General features: G+C 49.5%; 1 protein-coding gene across 6 annotated transcripts; it reads right to left on the bottom strand.

Moving 5' to 3' along the window:
- Positions 1-11,008: 11,008 nt before the first annotated feature.
- On the bottom strand, positions 11,009-14,117 carry LOC105466110 (uncharacterized protein C5orf60-like). Of its 6 annotated transcripts, none has more exons than XM_011715050.3 (5): positions 13,676-14,109; positions 12,899-12,956; positions 12,280-12,337; positions 11,916-12,050; positions 11,009-11,359 (listed from the first exon to the last, which is right to left on the bottom strand). In XM_011715050.3, the coding sequence occupies exons 1-5, from the start codon at positions 13,754-13,756 to the stop codon at positions 11,323-11,325; spliced, it is 369 nt and encodes a 122-aa protein (XP_011713352.2). In that variant the 5' UTR covers positions 13,757-14,109; the 3' UTR covers positions 11,009-11,322. The 6 variants fall into 6 exon arrangements, 5 of the variants coding, with proteins under 5 accessions (XP_011713352.2, XP_070925765.1, XP_024643785.2 ...); XM_071069664.1 differs by having other exon boundaries at positions 11,011-11,359; positions 12,031-12,050; positions 13,676-14,105; XM_011715051.3 differs by having other exon boundaries at positions 11,012-11,347; positions 12,031-12,050; positions 13,676-14,104.
- Between the last annotated feature and the right edge of the window lie 4,542 nt (positions 14,118-18,659).

Here is an 18,659-nt window from a genome sequence, read left to right as displayed (position 1 = left end):
TCCCAACCACTTGGCGAGACTGAGGCAGAAGAATCGCTTAAACCCAGGAGGCAGCGGTTGCAGTGAGCTGAGATCACACCATCGCACTCCAGCCTGGGCAACAAAAGCGAAACTCCATCTCAAAAAAAAAAAGAAAAAAGAATAGTAGTGAGGCAGAATAAATTTCATACATGTGTAGCCAATTCTCTTTTATATAAACTGTTCAACTGATCTTAAAAGAAGGTTTTTAATTTTTATTTATTTATTTATTTATTTATTTTTGAGACACAGCCTCACTGTCACCCAGGCTGGAGTGCAGTGGTGCAAACATGGCTTACCGCAGCCTCTAACTCCTGGGCTCAAACAATCCTCCTGCCTAAACCTCCTGAGTAGGTAGGACCACAGGCATGTGCCACCTTGCTCAGATAATTTTTTTTTTTTTTTAGCACTGGGGTCTCATTTTGTTGCCCAGGCTGGTCTTGACTTCCTGGGTTCGAGGAATCATCCCACCTCAATCTCCCAGAGAAAGTGCTGGGATTACAGGTGTGAGCCACCATGTCTGGCAATGAAAGAAGGTTTTTTTGTTTGGTTTTATTTTTGAGACAGTCTCACTCCGTCACTCAGGCTGGAGTACAGTGGTGCAATCTTGGCTCACTGCAACCTCTGCCTCCAAGGTTCAAGCAATTCTCATGCCTCAGCCTCCCAAGTAGAGGGATTACAGGTATGCGCCACCATACCTGGCTACTTTTTAAAAATTTTTAGTTGAAATGGGGTTTTGCCATGTTGGCCAGGCTGGTCTGGAACTCCTCACCTCAAGTGACCTGCCTGCCTCGGCCTCCCAAAGTACTGAGATTACAGGCGTGAGCCACCACACTCAACCAAAGGTTTTTTTTAAGTAAAAAGTTCATCATCAGCCCGGGCGTGGTGGCTCACACCTGTAATTCCAGTACTTTGGGAGGCCGAGGCAGGTGGATCACGAGGTCAGGAGTTCAAGACGAGCCTGACCAACATGGTGAAACCCCGTCTCTACTAAAAATACAAAAATTAGCTGGGCGTGGTGTCACGCGCCTGTAATCCCGGCTACTCAGGAGGCTCAGGCAGGAGAATCGCTCGAACCTGGGAGGTGGAAGTTGCAGTGAGCAGAGATTGCATTACTGTACTCCAGCCTGGGCAACAGAGCAAGACTCCGTCTAAAAAAAAAAAACAAAAAGAGTTCATCATCTTGCCTCAGTGGTCTTTATGTCTTGGTATACTTCTTTTTTTTTTTTTTTTTTTTTTTGAGACGGAGTCTTGCTCTGTCGCCCAAGCTGGAGTGCAGTGGCGCGATCTCCACTCACTGCAAGCTCTGCCTCCTGGGTTCACACCATTCTCCTGCCTCAGCCTCCCAAGTAACTGGGACTACAGGCACCTGCCACCACGCCTGGCTAATTTTTTGTGTTTTTTTAGTAGAGATGAGGTTTGCCCGTTTGCCACGATGGTCTGGATCTCCTGACCTCATGATCCACCTGCCTCGGCCTCCCAAAGTGCTGGGATTACAGGCGTGAGGCCCGGCCATGTCTTGGTATACTTCTTATAGTTTACAGAGCTCTTTATTAAGGCTGTTAGCCCTTAGGATAGTTGCCCCAAACATTCTTCTCAGTTTGCTTACCTTTTAATATTTTTGTGCTTTTGTGGTGGTATTTTTTGTTTGTTTTACAGACAATGTCTTGTTCTGTGCAGTGACCCAATCATAGCTCAATGCAGCCTTGAGCTTCTGGGCTCAAGCCATCCTCCAACCTCGGCCTTCTGAGTAGCTGGGACTAAAGGCACTTTCAGCCAGGCCCGACTAATTTTTTTATTTTTTTGTAGTGATGGGAGTCTCACTATGTTGCCCAGGCTAGTCTTGAATTCCTGGCATCAAGCAATTCTCCCACCTTGGCCTCTCAAAGCACTGGGAATATTCTATGTGTGAGCCATGATGCTCGCCCTGTTATTAATGATTGCTTTTTTTTTTTTTTTTTGAGACAGGGTCTCACTTTGTTGCTCAGGTCGGAGTGCCGCTATGTGATCTCAGCTCACTGCAACCTCCACCTCCCAGGTTCAAGCAATTCTTATGCCTCAACCTCCCAAATTGCTGGGATACGCCAGGCGCAGTGGCTCACACTTGTAATCCCAGCACTTTGGGAGACCAAGGTGGGTGGATCACTTGATGTCAGGAGTTTGAGATAGCTTGACCAACATGGTGAAACCCTGTTTCTTTTTTTTTTTTTTTTTTTTTGAGACGGAGTCTCGCTCTGTCACCCAGGCTGGAGTACAGTGGCCGGATCTCAGCTCACTGCAAGCTCCGTCTCCCAGGTTTATGCCATTCTCCTGCCTCAGCCTCCCGAGTAGCTGGGACTACAGGCGCCCGCCACCTCGCCCGGCTAGTTTTTTTGTATTTTTAGTAGAGACGGGGTTTCACCGTGTTAGCCAGGATGGTCTCGATCTCCCGACCTCGTGATCCGCCCGTCTCGGCCTCCCAAAGTGCTGGGATTACAGGCTTGAGCCACCGCGCCCGGCCTGAAACCCTGTTTCTACTAAAAATACAAAAATTAGCCAGGTGTGGTGGCGGGCGCCCGTAATCCCAGCTACCTGGGAGGCTGAAGCATGAGAATCACTTGAACCCAGGAGGTGGAGGTTGCAGTAAGCAGAGATCCTGCCACTGTACTGCAGCCTGGGCAACAGAGGGAGACTCCATCCCAAAAAAGAAAAGAAAAGAAAAGAAAAAATACCAAATAGCTGGGATTACAGGCATGCACCATCACACCCGGCTAATTTTTGTATTTTTAGTAGAGATGGAGTTTCACCATGTTGACCAGGCTGGTCTGGAACTCTGGACCTGAAGTGATCCACCCACCTCAGCCTCCCAAAATGCTGGGATTACAGGTGTGAGCCACTGCACCCGGCCTATGATTGCTTTTTAATATTTAGACATATAGAAGTTTTAAATTTCTTGATGTCAAAGCCATGGATATGTTCCTTTGAGGTTTGTATTTAAGCTTAGAAAGCCCTTTCCCTCCAGAGATTAAGCATATATTTGTTATCTTTGCTATCATTTGTAAGACACATGTTGTACAGTTTAGCCTCAATAAGATAGGAATATGTTTTATTTATTTTTTCTGCTTTTTATTTATTTTTATTTATTTTTTTTTTTTTTGAGACGGAGTCTCGCTCTGTCACCCAGGCTGGAGTGCAGTGGCCGGATCTCAGTTCACTGCAAGCTCCGCCTCCTGGGTTCACGCCATTCTCCTGCCTCAGCCTCCCAAGTAACTGGGACTACAGGCGCCCGCCACCTCACCCGGCTAGTTTTTTGTATTTTTTAGTAGAGACGGGGTTTCACCGTGTTAGCCAGGATGGTCTCGATCTTCTGACCTTGTGATCCACCCGTCTCGGCCTCCCAAAGTGCTGGGATTACAGGCTTGAGCCACCGCGCCCGGCCTCCTTTTATTTTTTATTTTTTTTGAGATGGAGTCTTGCTCTGTCACCCAGGCTGGAGTGTAATGGCATGATCTCAGCTCACTGCAACCTCCACCTCCCGGATTCAAGTGATTCTCCTACCTCAAACTCCAGAGTAGCTTGGATTTACAGGCGCTTGCCACCACACCCTGAAAGGAGCTGGGCACATTCCTCAGCCCCGGGCTTAAAACTCCCTGAGCCTAGCACAAACACATCCCATCCTCCCATCCCACCACCATATATCTCTCAAACTCCCTGAGCCCAGTATAAACACCACCTGGAAAGTCTCCGATAAGGGGACAGCCGTTCAAGGTTACTGAAAGCGCAGGAGCCAAAAGAATTTCTTTGTTCCCCTGCAACTTTCGGGCTATAAAAAGCAAACGCTCGCATTGTTCAGGGCCCTCTTGTATACTGTGTAAAGGAGGGACCAGGTTCGAACTTGTAGTAAAGATCCTTGCCGCTTGGCTTTGACTCTGGACTCTGGTGGTCTTCTTTGGGGAACAAACAGTCTGGGCATAACAGCCCAGCTAATTTTTGTGTTTTTAGTAGAGATGGGGTTTCGCCATGGTGACCTCAGGTGATCCACCCGCCTCAGCCTCCCAAATTGCTGGGATTACAAGCATGAGCCCCTGCGCCTGGCCAGGTATGTGTTTTAAAACCAATGATATTGGCCAGGCGCGGGGGCTCACGCCTGTAATCCCGGCACTTTGGGAGGCCGAGACGGGCAGATCACAAGGTCAGGAGCTGGAGACCATCCTGGCTAACATGATGAAACCCCATTTCTACTAAAAATACAAAAAAAATTAGCCGGACGCGGTGGCGGGCACCTGTAGTCCCAGCTACTCGGGAGGCTGAGGCAAGAGAATGATGCGAACCCAGGAGGTGGAGCTTGCAGTGAGCGGAGATCGCGCCACTGCACTCCAGCCTCGGCGACAGAGCAAGACTCTGTCTCAAACAAAAAAACAAAAAAACAATGATATCAGATGGGCGTCATGGGTCACCCTGTAATCCTAGCTCTTTGGGAGAGCATGGTGGGCTGATCACCTGAGGTCAAGAGTACCAGACACACCTGGCCAACATGGTGAAACCCCGTCTCTACTAAATTATCACTTCTCATCCTTTTGGCAAAGATCAAGTGTAGTAAAAAAGAGAAATTAACCGGGTGTGGTGGCACACGCCTGTAATCCCAGCTACACAGGACTCTGAAGTGGGAGGATGGCTTGAACCCCAGAGGCAGAGGTTGCAGTGAGCCAAGATCACACCACTGCACACCAGCCTAGGTGACAGAGCGAGACTCTGCCTCAAAGAAAAGAAAAGAAATGCAATCATAAATAACACGACTGGGCGTGGTGGCTCACACGTGTAATGCTAGCACTTTGGGGGCCCGAGGCAGGCAGATTGCTTGAGTTGAGGAGTTTGAAGCAAGCCTGGGCAACGTGGCCAAAATCCAACTCTACAAAAAATACAAAAATTAGCCAGGCACAGTAACAAAGTGAGACCCTGTTTCAAATAATAATAATAATAATAATAATACTATGTCACCCAGGCTGGAGTGCAGTGGCATGATCTCGGCTCACTGCAACCTCCCCTGCCCAGACTCAGGTGATCCTCCTGCCTCAGCCTCCCAACAAGTGGCTGGGACTATAGGCACATGCCACCACACCAGGCTAATCTTTGTATTTTTAATAGAGACAGGTTGGCCAGGCTGGTCTGGAACTCCTGAACTCAGGTGATCTGACTGCCCTGGCCTCCCAAAGTGCTGGGATTACAGGCATAGAGCCACCATGCCAGGCCAGAATTTGTTCTTAGTAGTACAGAAAATAATGGTGGGACTTAAAATTGATGATATTTTAAGATTTGATGGAAACTGTTATACTCCAATTATTTTGTGTGATGACGTTACAGCCATTAAAATGATATTTTCATAGATTTCTTAATAATGTGAAGTAGGCTGGGTGCAGTGTTTTACACCTGTAATCCCAGCACTTCGGGAGGCCGAGGTGGGTGGATCAGCTGATTTTGGGAGTTCAAAACCAGCCGGTCAACATAGTGAAACCCCATCTCTACTAAAAATACAAAAATCAGTCAGGCGTGCTGGCGGGTGCCTGTAATCCCAGCTACTTGGGAGGCTGAGGCAAGAGAATCGCTTGAACCTGGGAGGTGGAGGTTGCAGTGAGCCAAGATTGCGCTGCTGCACTCCAGCCTGGGCAGCAGAGCGAGACTCTATCTCAAAAAAAAAAAAAAAAAAAAAAAAAAACCTGGCCAACATGGTGAAACCCTGTGTCTACTAAAATGCAAAAATTGGCCAGGTGTGGTGGTGGGTGCCTGTAATCCCAGCTACTCGGGAGGCTGAGGCAGTAGAATCGCTGGAACCGGGGAGGCAGAGGTTGCAGTGAGCCGACATGCCATTGCACTCCAACCTGGGTGACAGAGCCAGACTCCATCTCAAAATAAATAAATAAATAAAATGCTTACTGGTATTTCAGCTAATTCTCAAAACAACCCAATGGGAGATGAGTACTATTATTTACCCCACTTTACGAATTTTACAGAGAGAGGTTAGAGTAATTAATTTGCTCCAGGTAGGTTCACAGCGGCTAAGCACTGCCATGATTGACCCCCTAGTCGGCTAGGATTCCCAAACCACCGCTCACCAAACAGCCCTCAAGAAACACAACTCTGGACCAGGTGTGGTGGCTCATGCCTGTAATTCCAGCACTTTGGGAGGCCGAGGCAGGCAGATCACCTGAGGTCGGGAGTTCAAGACCAGCTTGACCAACAGAGAAACCCGCCTCTACTAAAAATACAAAAAATTAGCTGGGCGTGGTGGTGGGCGCCTGTAAGTCCCAGCTACTCACGAGGCTGAGGCAGGAGGCTGAGGCATGAACCTGGGAGGTGGAGCTTGCAGTGAGCCCAGATTGTGCCACTGCACTCCAGCCTGGGTGACACAGCAAGACTCCATCTCAAAAAAAAAAAAAAAAAAAAAAGCCAGGGGCAGTAGCTATACCTGTAATCCCAGCACTTTGGGAGGCCAAGGTGGGTGGATCACCTGACGTCAAGAGTTGGAGACCAGCTTGGTCAACATGGTGAGATCCCATCTCTACTAAAAAAATACAAAAAATAGCTGGGCTTGGTGGTACGTGCCTGTAATCCCAGCTAATTGGAGGCTGAGGCAGGAGAATCACTTGAACCTGGGAAGCGGAGGTTGCAGTAAGCCCAGATCATGCATCTGCACTCGAGCCTGGGTGACAGAACGAGACTCTGTCTCAAAACAAAACAAATAAAAAAACAGAACCCTGAGATTTGCAAAAGAAAATATGCAGATGACTGGGCTCATGCCTGTAATCGCAGCACTTTGGGAGGCCAAGGCGGGTGGATTACCTGAGGTCAGGAGTTCAAGACCAGCCTGACCAACATAGAGAAACCCTGTCTCTTCTAAAAATACAAAAAATTAACCGGGCGTGGTGGCATATGCCTGTAATCCCAGCTACTTGGGAGGCCGAGGCAGGAGAATTGCTTGAACCTGGGAGGCGGAGGTTGTGGTGAGCTGAGATCATGCCATTGCACTCCAGCCTAGACAACAAGAGCAAAACTCCCTCTCAAAAAGAAAAAAAAAAAACTGGGCGTGGTGGCTCACCCCTGTAATCCCAGCACTTTAGGAGACCGAGGTGGGTAGATCACCTGAGGTGGGGAGTTCGAGACCAGCCTGACCCACATGGAGAAACCCCATCTCTACTAAAAATACAAAATTAGCCGGGCACGGTGGCGCATGCCTGTAATCCCAGCTACTCAGGAGGCTGAGGCAAGAGAATCGCTTGAACCCGGGAGGCAGAGGTTGTGTTGAGCCGAGATTGTGCCATTGCACTCCAGCCTGGGCAACATGAGTGAAATTCTGTCTCAAAAAAATAAATAAATAAAATAAAAAGAAAATATGCAGATGATCCATAGGCTTGAGAAGTGTCCCTTTGAGTGGTAACCAAATAAATGCAAATTAAATAAAAAATGCAAAGCCTTTGCAACTAATTTTCAATTAATGATCATTTAAAAGAGTAATTAAGAGAGCTGGAAAGGATGCAGGGAGATGTCATTGAGGCACATTGTGGTTGAAGTGTAAATTGGTACGCCCTTTCTCGCTCAGGGCTATTTGCAGTATAAATACATACATTTCGTTAAAGCATACATTCCATTCCTACTTTTGCACTGATTTAATTACAAGATTGTTCATGGCAGCATGAAATAGGGAAGCTTTAATCTCAACTTAATCTCTAATGAAGTATGGAATAAATTGTGGTATGAGTGCATGGGGGTAGTGGGATGGCGAGGCTGTGAGGGGAAGGAAATAAATCTTAGCTAACATAATGGTTTGTTGCCTTCCAAAGGGCCACAGGACATAAAAAGATATACGTTAGGGTATATCTATGTTATTAAAATGTCATGTGGTGGGGAACTAGGAAAAAACATCTAGAAAAGATCTTTAAGATGGCGATCATGAAAAAAAAGTTGAGAAAAAATGATCTAGGTTCCGTGTGGTGGCTCACGCCTATAATCCCAGTACTTTAAGAGGCCGAGGCGGGCACATCACCTGAGGTCAGGAGTCCGAGACCAGGCTGGGCAACATATTGAGGCCCCATCTCTACAAAAATTTAAAAACATGCTGGGCGCAGTGGCTCACGCCTGTAATCCTAGCACTTTGGGAGGCCAAGGCAGGCAAATTACCTGAGGCCGGGAGTTCAAGACCAGCCAGGCCAACATAGTGAAACACCGCCTCTACTAAAAATACAAAAAATTAGCCAGGTGCAGTGGCGCACACCTGTAATCTCAGCTACTAGGGAGGCTGAGGCAGGAGAATTGCTTGAACTCAAAAGGCAGACGTTGCGGTGAGCCGAGATCGCTCCACTGCACTCCAGCCTGGGCAACAAGAGCGAGACTTCAGTCTCAAAAAAAAAAAATAAATAAAATTAAAATATTAGCCAGGCCTGGTGGCACATGCCTGTAGTTCCAGCTACTCAGGAGGCTGAGGTGGGAGGATCGCCTGAGTTCAGGAGGTGGAGGATGCAGTGAGCTGAGATAGCGCCCCTGAACTCCAACCTAGGCAAAGTGGGGAGACCCTGTCGCAAAACAAACAAACTTTAAAGTTCTGAGTGATACACAGCATCGGCTGCCTCCGGGACCTGCTCGGGTGGTACACTCCAAGATGCAGAGACTTAAGAAAAGGGCCTCTTGGTTAGAGCCCGGGTATGGGGTTCCACCCCCTCCCCCGCCACCGCCAGGCAGCGCGGTCCGCCCTTCCAGCTGGGATCCCCGCGTCTCTCCGCCTTCCTGGAGCCCCACTGTTGTGCTGAAAGAGACCGCCCTTCCGATGCCCAAGTCCAGCTCCATAACCACGTAAACAAATTGTGGATTCAGACACCGTGAGCGGCGGAAACAAAGGCGTCCCCACAGTGTCCGGCCGCCCGCTGAGGAGAAGGGTCTGCCGGTCGGCGACCTGGCGGGGAAACGGAGCACGCCCCCTTCGGTTCACGCCGCGCGTCTCCTTCAGGCCGACAGCACAGGCGGTCAGTTTTGAACTTTCTGGGTACCCACCTCCTAAGGCTTCAGCCAGGCCAGGTCACTCACTGTCTTCAGCAAAATCAAATGTTCAAAACGTACTGTCGGCTAACATCTTTTTTTTTTTTTTTTTTTTTTTTTTGAGACGGAGTCTTTCTTGTTGCCCAGTCTGGAGGGCAGTGGCGCGATCTCGAGAGGCTCACTGCAGCCTCCGCCTGCCGGGTTCAAGTGGTTCTGCCACCTCAGCTGCCCGAGGAGCTGGGATTACCGCCCCACCACGCCCGGCTAATTTTTTTTCTTTCTTTCTTTCTTTTTTTTTTTTTTTTTTGAGACGGAGTCTCGCTCTGTCGCGAGGCTGGAGTGCAGTGTCGCCTCAACCTCCACCTCCCGTGTTCAAGTGATTCTCCTGCCTCAGCCTCGCGAGTAGTTGGGACTACAGGCACTCGCCATCACGCCCAACCACATTTTTGGGTCTTTGATTCCTGCTTCCTCGACAGGGTCCCTGAGGGCTCAGGATCCGGGGATGGAGGCTGCTGGGGGCGAAAATGGCACCTCTCTGGCAGGGAAAGGCCAGGCCTGTGAGGGCTCAGACGAATCCTGGCTCCACATGCAGTTCATGCTGCCCGGGCCTCAGGGACCAGCACATCCACCTCCTGTCCTCCAGTTGAGGCCTCAGGGCTCTCAGAGAAAGGAGCAGGGTCCCCCCAAGCCCCTGACAACCAGGACCAGCCAGGCTCCGGCCTCCTCCCCTTCTTGTGCATTTCTGCCCTCCCCAGGCTTCTCCAGGGCTTCGCTGCCATCTACTGAAAACCAGCCTAGTGCTGACCCAGCCTTGTCCTCAGCAACCATGGCCTGCAAATTGTATTCCATGTGCCTGGATTTCCCCCTGGACACAAAGGCTCCGTGAAGACGGTTTAGGCAGTTCCCAACTTCATGATCATAGCAGGCCCCTCCGGACCACCCTGCACTGTGCCTAGTCTGGGCCAGGGCCACCCCATTCATGGGAGGATGGGTCGGAGCTGTCCTCCCAGAGCCAGGCTGGAATGGGCCCCACAGTCTTCAGGGAAGTACCTTTTCCTCTACAAAGCTGGTCACCTGCTCTTACTCTCACCCTTACAGGCTATGTCTGCCTCATCACCTGGAATTCGCTGTCTCCATTCCTGGGGTCCCTGTGTCTTTAAGTCTAAGTTGGGTATTGACCCAGCCACCCTGGCTTTCTTCCCATCTGCATTCACACTTCATATTCCACACCCTCTTGCCTTCTACCTTTCTACGCTTCACCGCTTCACCGCTTCACCATGACCTTTGTAAGCAATGTCTGGCTAGATTTTGTTTCCAATTGGACAGGCTCTGTTGTGTACATTTACGGTTCTTGTTTTTATTGATCTATGAGAATTATTTCTACCACTTAATTTTTTGTTCTGGCTTTTCTGAACTTCTATTTTATGTCTCCTTTCCTAACTTCTAGTAGAGAGACTCAGTTTTCGTATTCCCCTTCCTCTTTCGAATGACTTGGAGGTTATGGTAGGCCGATCATGGCTCCACAGATACACCCGTGTCTGAGCCCTGGAGCCCGCGAGCATCAGCTGGAATGGCAAAAGACGTGATTAGAGAGAAACCCTGAGAGGAGGAGCGTATCCTGAGTCATCCAGGCAGGCCCTAAATGCCCTAGAAGAGAGAGTCCAAGGGAGCTTCGACCCAGAGCTGCACAAGCAACAAGGCCCTGTGAAAGACGGAGCAGGTCTTGGAGATGCAGCCACAGCGCAGGAACGCCAGGGCAGCCGCCGGAGGCCGGAAGAGGCCAGGAGGCTCCTCCCCGAGAGCCTCAGGAGGGAGCATGGCCCTGCCTTCTCCAGGCCTTGATTTCTGTCTTCTGGCCCCCGGGACTGTGAGGGAATAAGTTTCTGTTGCTGTGAACCCCCAGGCCTGTGGTAGCTTGTTACAGCAGCCACAGGAAACTAACACAGAGGTCGTATTTTCTCTTTTACTTTAATAAACTGCCTTGAACACTTTATTGTGTGCATTTTTTCTTTTAATAAACTGCCTTGAACACTTTATTGTGTGCACCAGGACAGGCCCACTCTTAGTCTAGACACAGCCAGCGTCTCCGCAGGTTCCTCTTCCAATGCATTAGAGCATGCATTTCTGGCATCTGTGGGGTGCCCGGATCAGGGAGGGCATGCGCCTCCAAGTTGTCCTCAGGAGATTCCCAATTGTTTGTGGATGTTGGATGTGGCGTCCATGGGAGTGTCTGGGATTTTGGTGTCTTGTACATCTAGCAGCATTGTCTCGTGCAGGCTGAGGGAAGTAGGGCCGCTGCCTCTACCTGCCTGCATGTGGCATCTCCCTAGAAGGAAGCCTTTGGTAGGTGGTTGGGAATATTAGGGTGCTTGAATGGGTACTGTGAGGAGGTGCAGAGGCACCAGGCTCTAGCAGCCTCCTGCCTCCAGGAGAGGCCTGGGATCACCGCAGCAACCAATGCCTTGGATCACTCGAGGGCTAGAAGACACCCACCAGCTACACAGCTCAGGGGTGTCACACATTGTGCATATTGTGGCGTCAGTTTGAGAACTAGCCTGGGTGGAGTTGGACCAGGACACGCAGCCAGGATTCCGTATCGTCGGGGAGGGGAGCGCCCATGTGTCTTGTGTGAAGGACACTCCAGGGAATGCAAAGGCTCTGGTGGCTGGGAGGAGCTCAGGGATGAAAGAGCCTCCAAGGATTTTACAGAGGTGCCCGGGTTTGCTGTTAGGGAGCTTGCGTATGACTTGTATAAAGATTGCTTCAGGGGACACGAAGACACTGGTAGCTGGGAGGAGCACAGGGATGACAGAGACCCAGGGGACCCTATGGAGGTCTTTGGGACTGATGATGGCTTGGAGGCCAGAGGAGCCGGGGGAGCCTGTGGGGACAACCTGGTGGGAGAAGCTTTCCCACACCGCCCAGCAGGCCAGCGAACTCTCCAAGGGCCTCGTTTGAACGACTTCCTCAGGCGGTCTCGGTTTAGAAGGCAATGGAAGCTGCCCTCACCAGGTAGCTTCCTCAGGCGCCTGCAGGACACAGGAGGCACAGGCTGCAGCCAGGAGCACTGGGCACCTGTGGCCCAGGCCCCTTCAGGGTCCCCCATGCTGACTTCACAAAGCTCTGCCTACCCCTGCCCCAGGGCTTTAGTGACATCACGGCTGTGATCGCCCCTCCCAGATCAGCCCCAGGCCCTGGGGTGGCATCCTAGGCCCTGGTAGGAAGGAGGACATGGGAGAAAATGGGAAAGAGCCTCACTTTGCCAACAGGAAAACTTCCTCAAGTTTCTCCAGTTGTTTCAAGAGCCTTTTGTAATCTGGAAAGCAGGAGATGGGTTATGGTGGCGAGGGAGGGAACTGGGACTTACAGGAGCCTGAATGCGTGTGTCATTAAGGGAGACCCCAGGATCGGGGATTAGACTCTGGAGCCCCAGCATCCCTGTCCAAGGTCACATGGCCCCAAAAGTGATAGCCAGGTGCCCAGAGGGCAGCACTTTGTAATTTACAAAGTGCTTCCCGACACAGACACACCCCATCATGGGGGTCACGACCACCTCCTGGGGAGAGAGGACAGGGGCAGTCTCAAAGAAGACTCAGCCATGTTATACAGCTGCCCACATGGCCCTGGAGCCCCTCCTGCAGGTCCACGCAGTCACTGGTCCCCTTCCCCACATAGTCCCCTCCTGGGCAATACCCACTCCCTGGACCCCATGACTTCATCCCGGCAGGGAATCGGAGATGGATCCTGGGTTCCAATTGCCCTAGCAGGAGCTTCCCCATCAGGCCTCTGCAAAAGACTTTCTAGGAGACTTGGTGCTTGTTCCTAGGAACAGGTGAAGCTGTGATCTCTGGGGCTTCGGGGACCCTCAGAGCCTTACCTTTCGAAGTGATATACCTATTTCTGATCCTTATCCATTCCCCCACTTCAGCTCGATCCTGAGAGACAAGAAAGAGTGAGGGTGCAGGCCAGGTCTCAGTCTCCTGTCCCCACAGCTGCGGACCCACAGTGCTCGTGAATGACACACTTTCTCCACTCAGCTCACGGAGCCCTGTGTGCTTCTCTTTCCTTTCACTCGTTTCTGAAGTGCATAATAACCTTTTCTGGTTTCCTTCTTTGAAAAGCACGGAGGGGTTTTCTATGTGAGGCCCACCCTGGGCGGCCTCAGTCCCTGTTCCGCTGCTTGTGAAACACACACACTTGGGTCTGCAGGTGCCTCTGAGCTGGCAGGGAGGATTCTGCTTCCGAGGAGGCCAGAGGCGACTCCAGTCTCAGGTAAGGGCTCTCGGGCTCAGCACAGCCCCAGAGCACCACACACAGAGGCTGGGACCCGAGGTACCTGCCCGGGAAGGCGGCTGATGAGCCCGGGCTCAGGGCCTGTCCTCCCACAACGACCTCACCCCTCTCATGACCGGGTCCTCGCCGCTGAGTCCCGGGGTTTGTTTTTGCTGTGATGCCTCCCGTGCACCCCCACAGATGGTCTGGGAGCTGGGGATGGAAATCCTAGGCCCACTCCAACCCCTGCCTGCCCTGCCGTCCCTAGAGGGATGATGAGATTTCCCATCACAGGAGCGCCTCTGGTTGATTTGGAAAAGTGGAAAAGAGAGCAGGAAAAACAGAATCATTCTCTGCTGGGTGTGGGCTGAGGGCTCCTTACATTCTTGCTGTTCTCCTCTCTGGGAGGCCCTGAGGATGGCTCCCTGGGGGTAAAGTAGGGGCGTAAGATGATCAGGAACATCAGGCTAAACGCAACGAAGAGGATGAAATGGATGATCTCAGGAATGGGGCTCCAGCACAGCTCTGTGTCAAGAACACTGTTCAGCCGGGGGCGGTGGCTCAAGCCTGTAATCCCAGCACTTTGGGAGGCCGAGACGGGCGGATCACGAGGTCAGGAGATCGAGACCATCCTGGCTAACATGGTGAAACCCCGTCTCTACTAAAAAATACAAAAAAAAACTAGCCGGGCGAGGTGGCGGGCGCCTGTAGTCCCGGCTACTCGGGAGGCTGAGGCAGGAGAATGGCGGGAACCCGGGAGGCGGAGCTTGCAGTGAGCTGAGATCCGGCCACAGCACTCCAGCCTGGGTGACAGAGCGAGACTCCGTCTCAAAAAAAAAAAAAAAAAAAAAAAAAAAAAGAACACTGTTCAGTTCTTGAACAGTGGGCCTGAGCCCTGGGTGTCCCCTCTGGGACTATTTATTGGGGCCCAGGCCCACATCACAGAGCTGGGGCCTCCCCCTCACAAAGGGCTCCTAAGGGTGGGTGGGGTGGGCAGTAGGAGGAGGAGACTGAGGTCCAGCCCCACCCACCACCACCCACCCCTGCAATTCCCTTCACCCTCCTGGCCTTCTACATCCCTCCTTCCCACTCCACCTGCTCAACCTGTCAGAGACAGACCTGGTCTGTTTTCCATCCTTTCACCCTGGCACACAGATGGTACCTGGTTCCTTGGAGATCTGCTCAGGCTCCCTCAATTTCACAGTTTTTGAGGATCTGGATTTGTCCCTGAAATTTGTTATTTCCAGGGATTATTGCTCTAGGGTCTCCTCTGCCTGAAATTCTAACTTTCCCACATAGTATGTTCTTACCTTGCATCAACTCAAAGCTTATTTTTTATACTTGCTTATCATTGCTAGTTTTGAATAAATCTTTTTTTTTTTTTGAGACAGAGTCTCGCTCTGACGCCCAGGCTGGAGTGCAGTGGCATGATCTCAGCTCACTGCAGGCTCCGCCTCCCAGGTTCACGCCATTCTCCTGACTCAGCCTCCCGAGTAGCTGGGACTACAGGCGCCTGCCACCACACCCGGCTAATTTTTTGTAATTTTTAAAATAGAGACGGGGTTTCACGCCAGGATGATCTTGATCCCCGACCTCGTGATCCACCCACCTTGTCCTCCCAAAGTGCTGGGATTATAGGCATGAGCCACCGCGTCTGGCCTGAATAAAATTTTTATAATTTTTGTTTCAATTAATCTTTACTATCTTCAGCTAGACTTAATCAAAAATTAAATCAATTCTTTATTATTAAAATTCATAGGACTACAAAAGTATAAAAATTGAACTTATTAAACCTTCCAAGGATATTTTTATATATTTGCAATATTTTTGCTTCTAAAATCAATAAAAGTTAAAGTGTGTGAGAAGTTTTGGAATTTTCGGCATACACACACACACATATACACACATACCCTGTGACAAATCAATTCAGTATTTTCAAATAGAAGAATCAAGCCTTTCTTTCAGTTCAAAAGCTTTCTTGTAGTATTTCTTATATGGTAGGACTGCTGGCAGCAAATTTTCTGTCTTTGTTTGTTGGGGTCCGCGTGTTTCCTAAACAAAGGAATGAACACACAAGGCAACACAGGACGAGACAAACATGGTGGCTGCCCCGAACAACACGCTCTGCTTTATTTTATACAGTCGTTTGTGGAATGTTGCCAAGTCACAAGACACATTGTTGTTTTTCTGATCTTTCCCTGACTTTCTGGATTTTCAAGATGTTTACACATAAACCAGCCCCCAGGGTCTGCTGTTTGCAGCTGGCTCCTTTGTCCTCCCTGTTTGCAGGGAAGGAACGCCCTGCTTCGTTTGCAAGAGCAGGACTTATCGGGAACGTCTTGTTTGCGAGCATGTAGTCCTCTACATTGTTTATCTGGGAATATTTTAATTTTTAACAGATAGATCTGCTGGACAGGGCATTTTTAGTTGACAATTTTTTTTCTTTCATTCTTTGTCTATACCATCCCATTGCCTTCCCACCTTTCCTTCCTTCCTTCCTTCCTTCCTTCCTTCTTTCATTCCCTCCCTCTCTCTCTCTCTCTCTCTTTCTTTCTTTCTGAGACAGAGTCTCCCTCTGTTTGTTGCCCAGGCTGGAGTGCAGTGGCATGATCTCAGTCCACTGCAACCTCTGCCTCCCAGGTTCAAGCAATTCTCTGGCCTTAGCCTCTGAGATTACAGGCACACAACAACATGCCCAGCTAATTTTTGTATTTTTAGTATAGACGGGATTTCATCATGTTGGCCAAGCTGGTCTCAAATTCCTGACCTCAGGTATTCCACCCACCTTGGCCTCTCAAAGTGCTGGGATTACAGGCGTGAGCCACCGTGCCAGGTCTCACCATTGTTTCTGATCAGAAATCAGTGGTTAATTTTATCATGGTGCTCTTGTACATGAAGAGAAGTTTTTGTCTGACAGCTTTCAATATTTTACTCTTTATCTTTTCATAGTCTGACGCAATGTGTGTAGGAGTGGATATCTTGGTTCTTATTTTACTAAAAGTAAACATTGACTCTATAGATTAATGTTTCATATTAAATTTGGTAAGTTTTCAACCATTATTTCTATAAATAATTCTTTCCCCTTTCTTTCTGAGACTCTCATTCTACATATGTTGTGCTTGATGTTTCATAAGTCATTTTTCTTTTTCTTTTTCTTTCTTCCTCTTTTTTTTTTTTTTTTTGAGACGGAGTCTCGCTCTGTCGCCCAGGCTGGAGTGCAGTGGCCGGATCTCAGTTCACTGCAAGCTCCGCCTCCCAGGTTTATGCCATCCTCCTGCCTCAGCCCCCCAAGTAGCTGGGACCACAGGCGCCCGCCACCTCGCCCGGCTAGTTTTTTGTATTTTTTAGTAGAGACAGGGTTTCACCATGTTCGCCAGGATGGTCTCGATCTCCTGACCTCATGATCCTCCCATCTCGGCCTCCCAAAATGCTGGAATTACAGGCTTGAGCCACCACGCCTGGCCTCTTTTTTTTTTTTTTTTTTTGAGACAAAGTTTTGCTCTTGTTGCCCAGGCTGGAGTGAAATGGCGTGATCTTGGCTCACTGCAACCTCTGCCTCCCAGGTTCAAGCAATTCTCCTGCCTCAGCCTCCCGAGTAGCTAGGATTACAGGCATGCGCCACCACGCCCGGCTAATTTTGTATTTTTAGTAGAGACAGGGTTTCTCCATGTTGGTCAGGCTGGTCTTGAATTCCTGACCTCAGGTGATCTGCCTGCCTCGGCCTCACAAAGTGCTGGGATCACAGGCACGAGCCACTGTGCCCAGCCCTTTTTTAGTTCTTTTAACATGCAGTAACTGCTTTGAAGTCTTTGTTTGCTAAGTGTGATGTCTAGGGACACTTAAAGACAGTTTCTATTAACTGGTTTCCTACCACATTTTCCTGTTTCTTTTCATCTTGTAACTTATCATTGAACACTGGATACTTAGGTTATAGACTGTTCAACTCTGGATTCTGATTCTTTTCTCCTGGAATTGTTGTTACTGTTTTGTTCATTTGTTTGTAACCCCCCAGTACTAAATTTGTAAATTCTGTCAGCAGTGTGTAGCCACAACCATCTCTGCTCATTTTTTGTTTATGTTCTTATGCATGGCTTCCTAGAAACCACTCCTTTATCTGCATGCACGGTATTCTGCCAACAGTTGTCTGAATTTGTACACTAACACCTGGAGTCGGTGAGGCTTCCACTGTTGCTGATGGATCTACCTGTGGACTAGGGCGTGCACACAGAGCTCAGGCCATCTGCTTTCCACAGGCATCTCCTCTTGCTGTGTCTTCTCCTCACATGCGCTCAGGCACCATCATCAGTCAGGGATGTTGGGTGGTTTGGGCAGGTTCTGGTCTCTGAGGAGACTAGCAGAGCTACTGGTCCTTCCTGTTTGTTTGCATCAATATCCCTATTTGAAAATTCTCCAAATCATGTCATCACCTTCTGGTGGTGACAGCAAAGCTGCTGGTTTCATGGCATTCAATAAATGTATTTTACATTTAGGTCTATGGGCCTGGCATGGTGGCTCACGCCTGTAATCCCAGCACTTTGGGAGACTGAGGTGGGCGGATCACCCGAGGATAGAGGTTCAAGACCAGCCTGGCCAACATGGTGAAACCCTGTCTCTACTAAAAATCCAAAAATTAGCCGGGCGTGATGGCAGGCGCCTGTAATCCCAGCTACTTGGGGGCGCTGAGGCAGGAGAGTCACTTGAACTCAGGAGGCGGAGGTTGCAGTGAGCTGAGATTGTATACAATAAACAAATGATTTAATGCCCATACAATAGAGTGCTGTGAAGCTCTTTAGAAGAATGCCACGAGGATGATCAACACATACTATTCTCCTGGATGAGGATTATTACCATCAGCTCCATTTTTCAGATGAGAAAACTGAGACAGAGAGTTACATAATTTTCCGAAGGTCACTCCCCACTGAATGTAGGAGCAGGGATATGACAGCCACCTGATCACAGCCAAGAACAGCATTCTCTCCTCTGCTCTCCTCCACGGTCCCCTGTGACTCCGAGGAGACCTACCCAGCTCTGCAGTCCCCAGAGCCCTGGGGTCCATAACCCAAGGAAGGGGAAGAGGCCATGAGAAGATCTTGGGCTTTCTCACTCTCTGAAAATGAGCAACTGAGAAAGAGACTTGACTTTGCTTAGAAGTATAAATAAATGCGACATTTATGCCTATCAAATATTAGAAGCAGTTTGTCTATTTAACACGTGTTAGTATCGGTGTCCCTTGTTATTCAAACTCTCCCTATCAAACTCAAGAATCAAAGTCAGTTAACTTTGTCGATAAATCCCTTTCTCTCTACACCCTTGCTACTCACTGTCTCAAGACCCAAACTTACTGGGACAAGGCGCTGTCCCTCCTG

Source organism: Macaca nemestrina, chromosome 9 (assembly GCF_043159975.1).
Source record: "Macaca nemestrina isolate mMacNem1 chromosome 9, mMacNem.hap1, whole genome shotgun sequence".
Classification (NCBI taxonomy): domain Eukaryota; kingdom Metazoa; phylum Chordata; class Mammalia; order Primates; family Cercopithecidae; genus Macaca; species Macaca nemestrina.
This window is presented reverse-complemented; position numbering and strand designations above follow the sequence as displayed.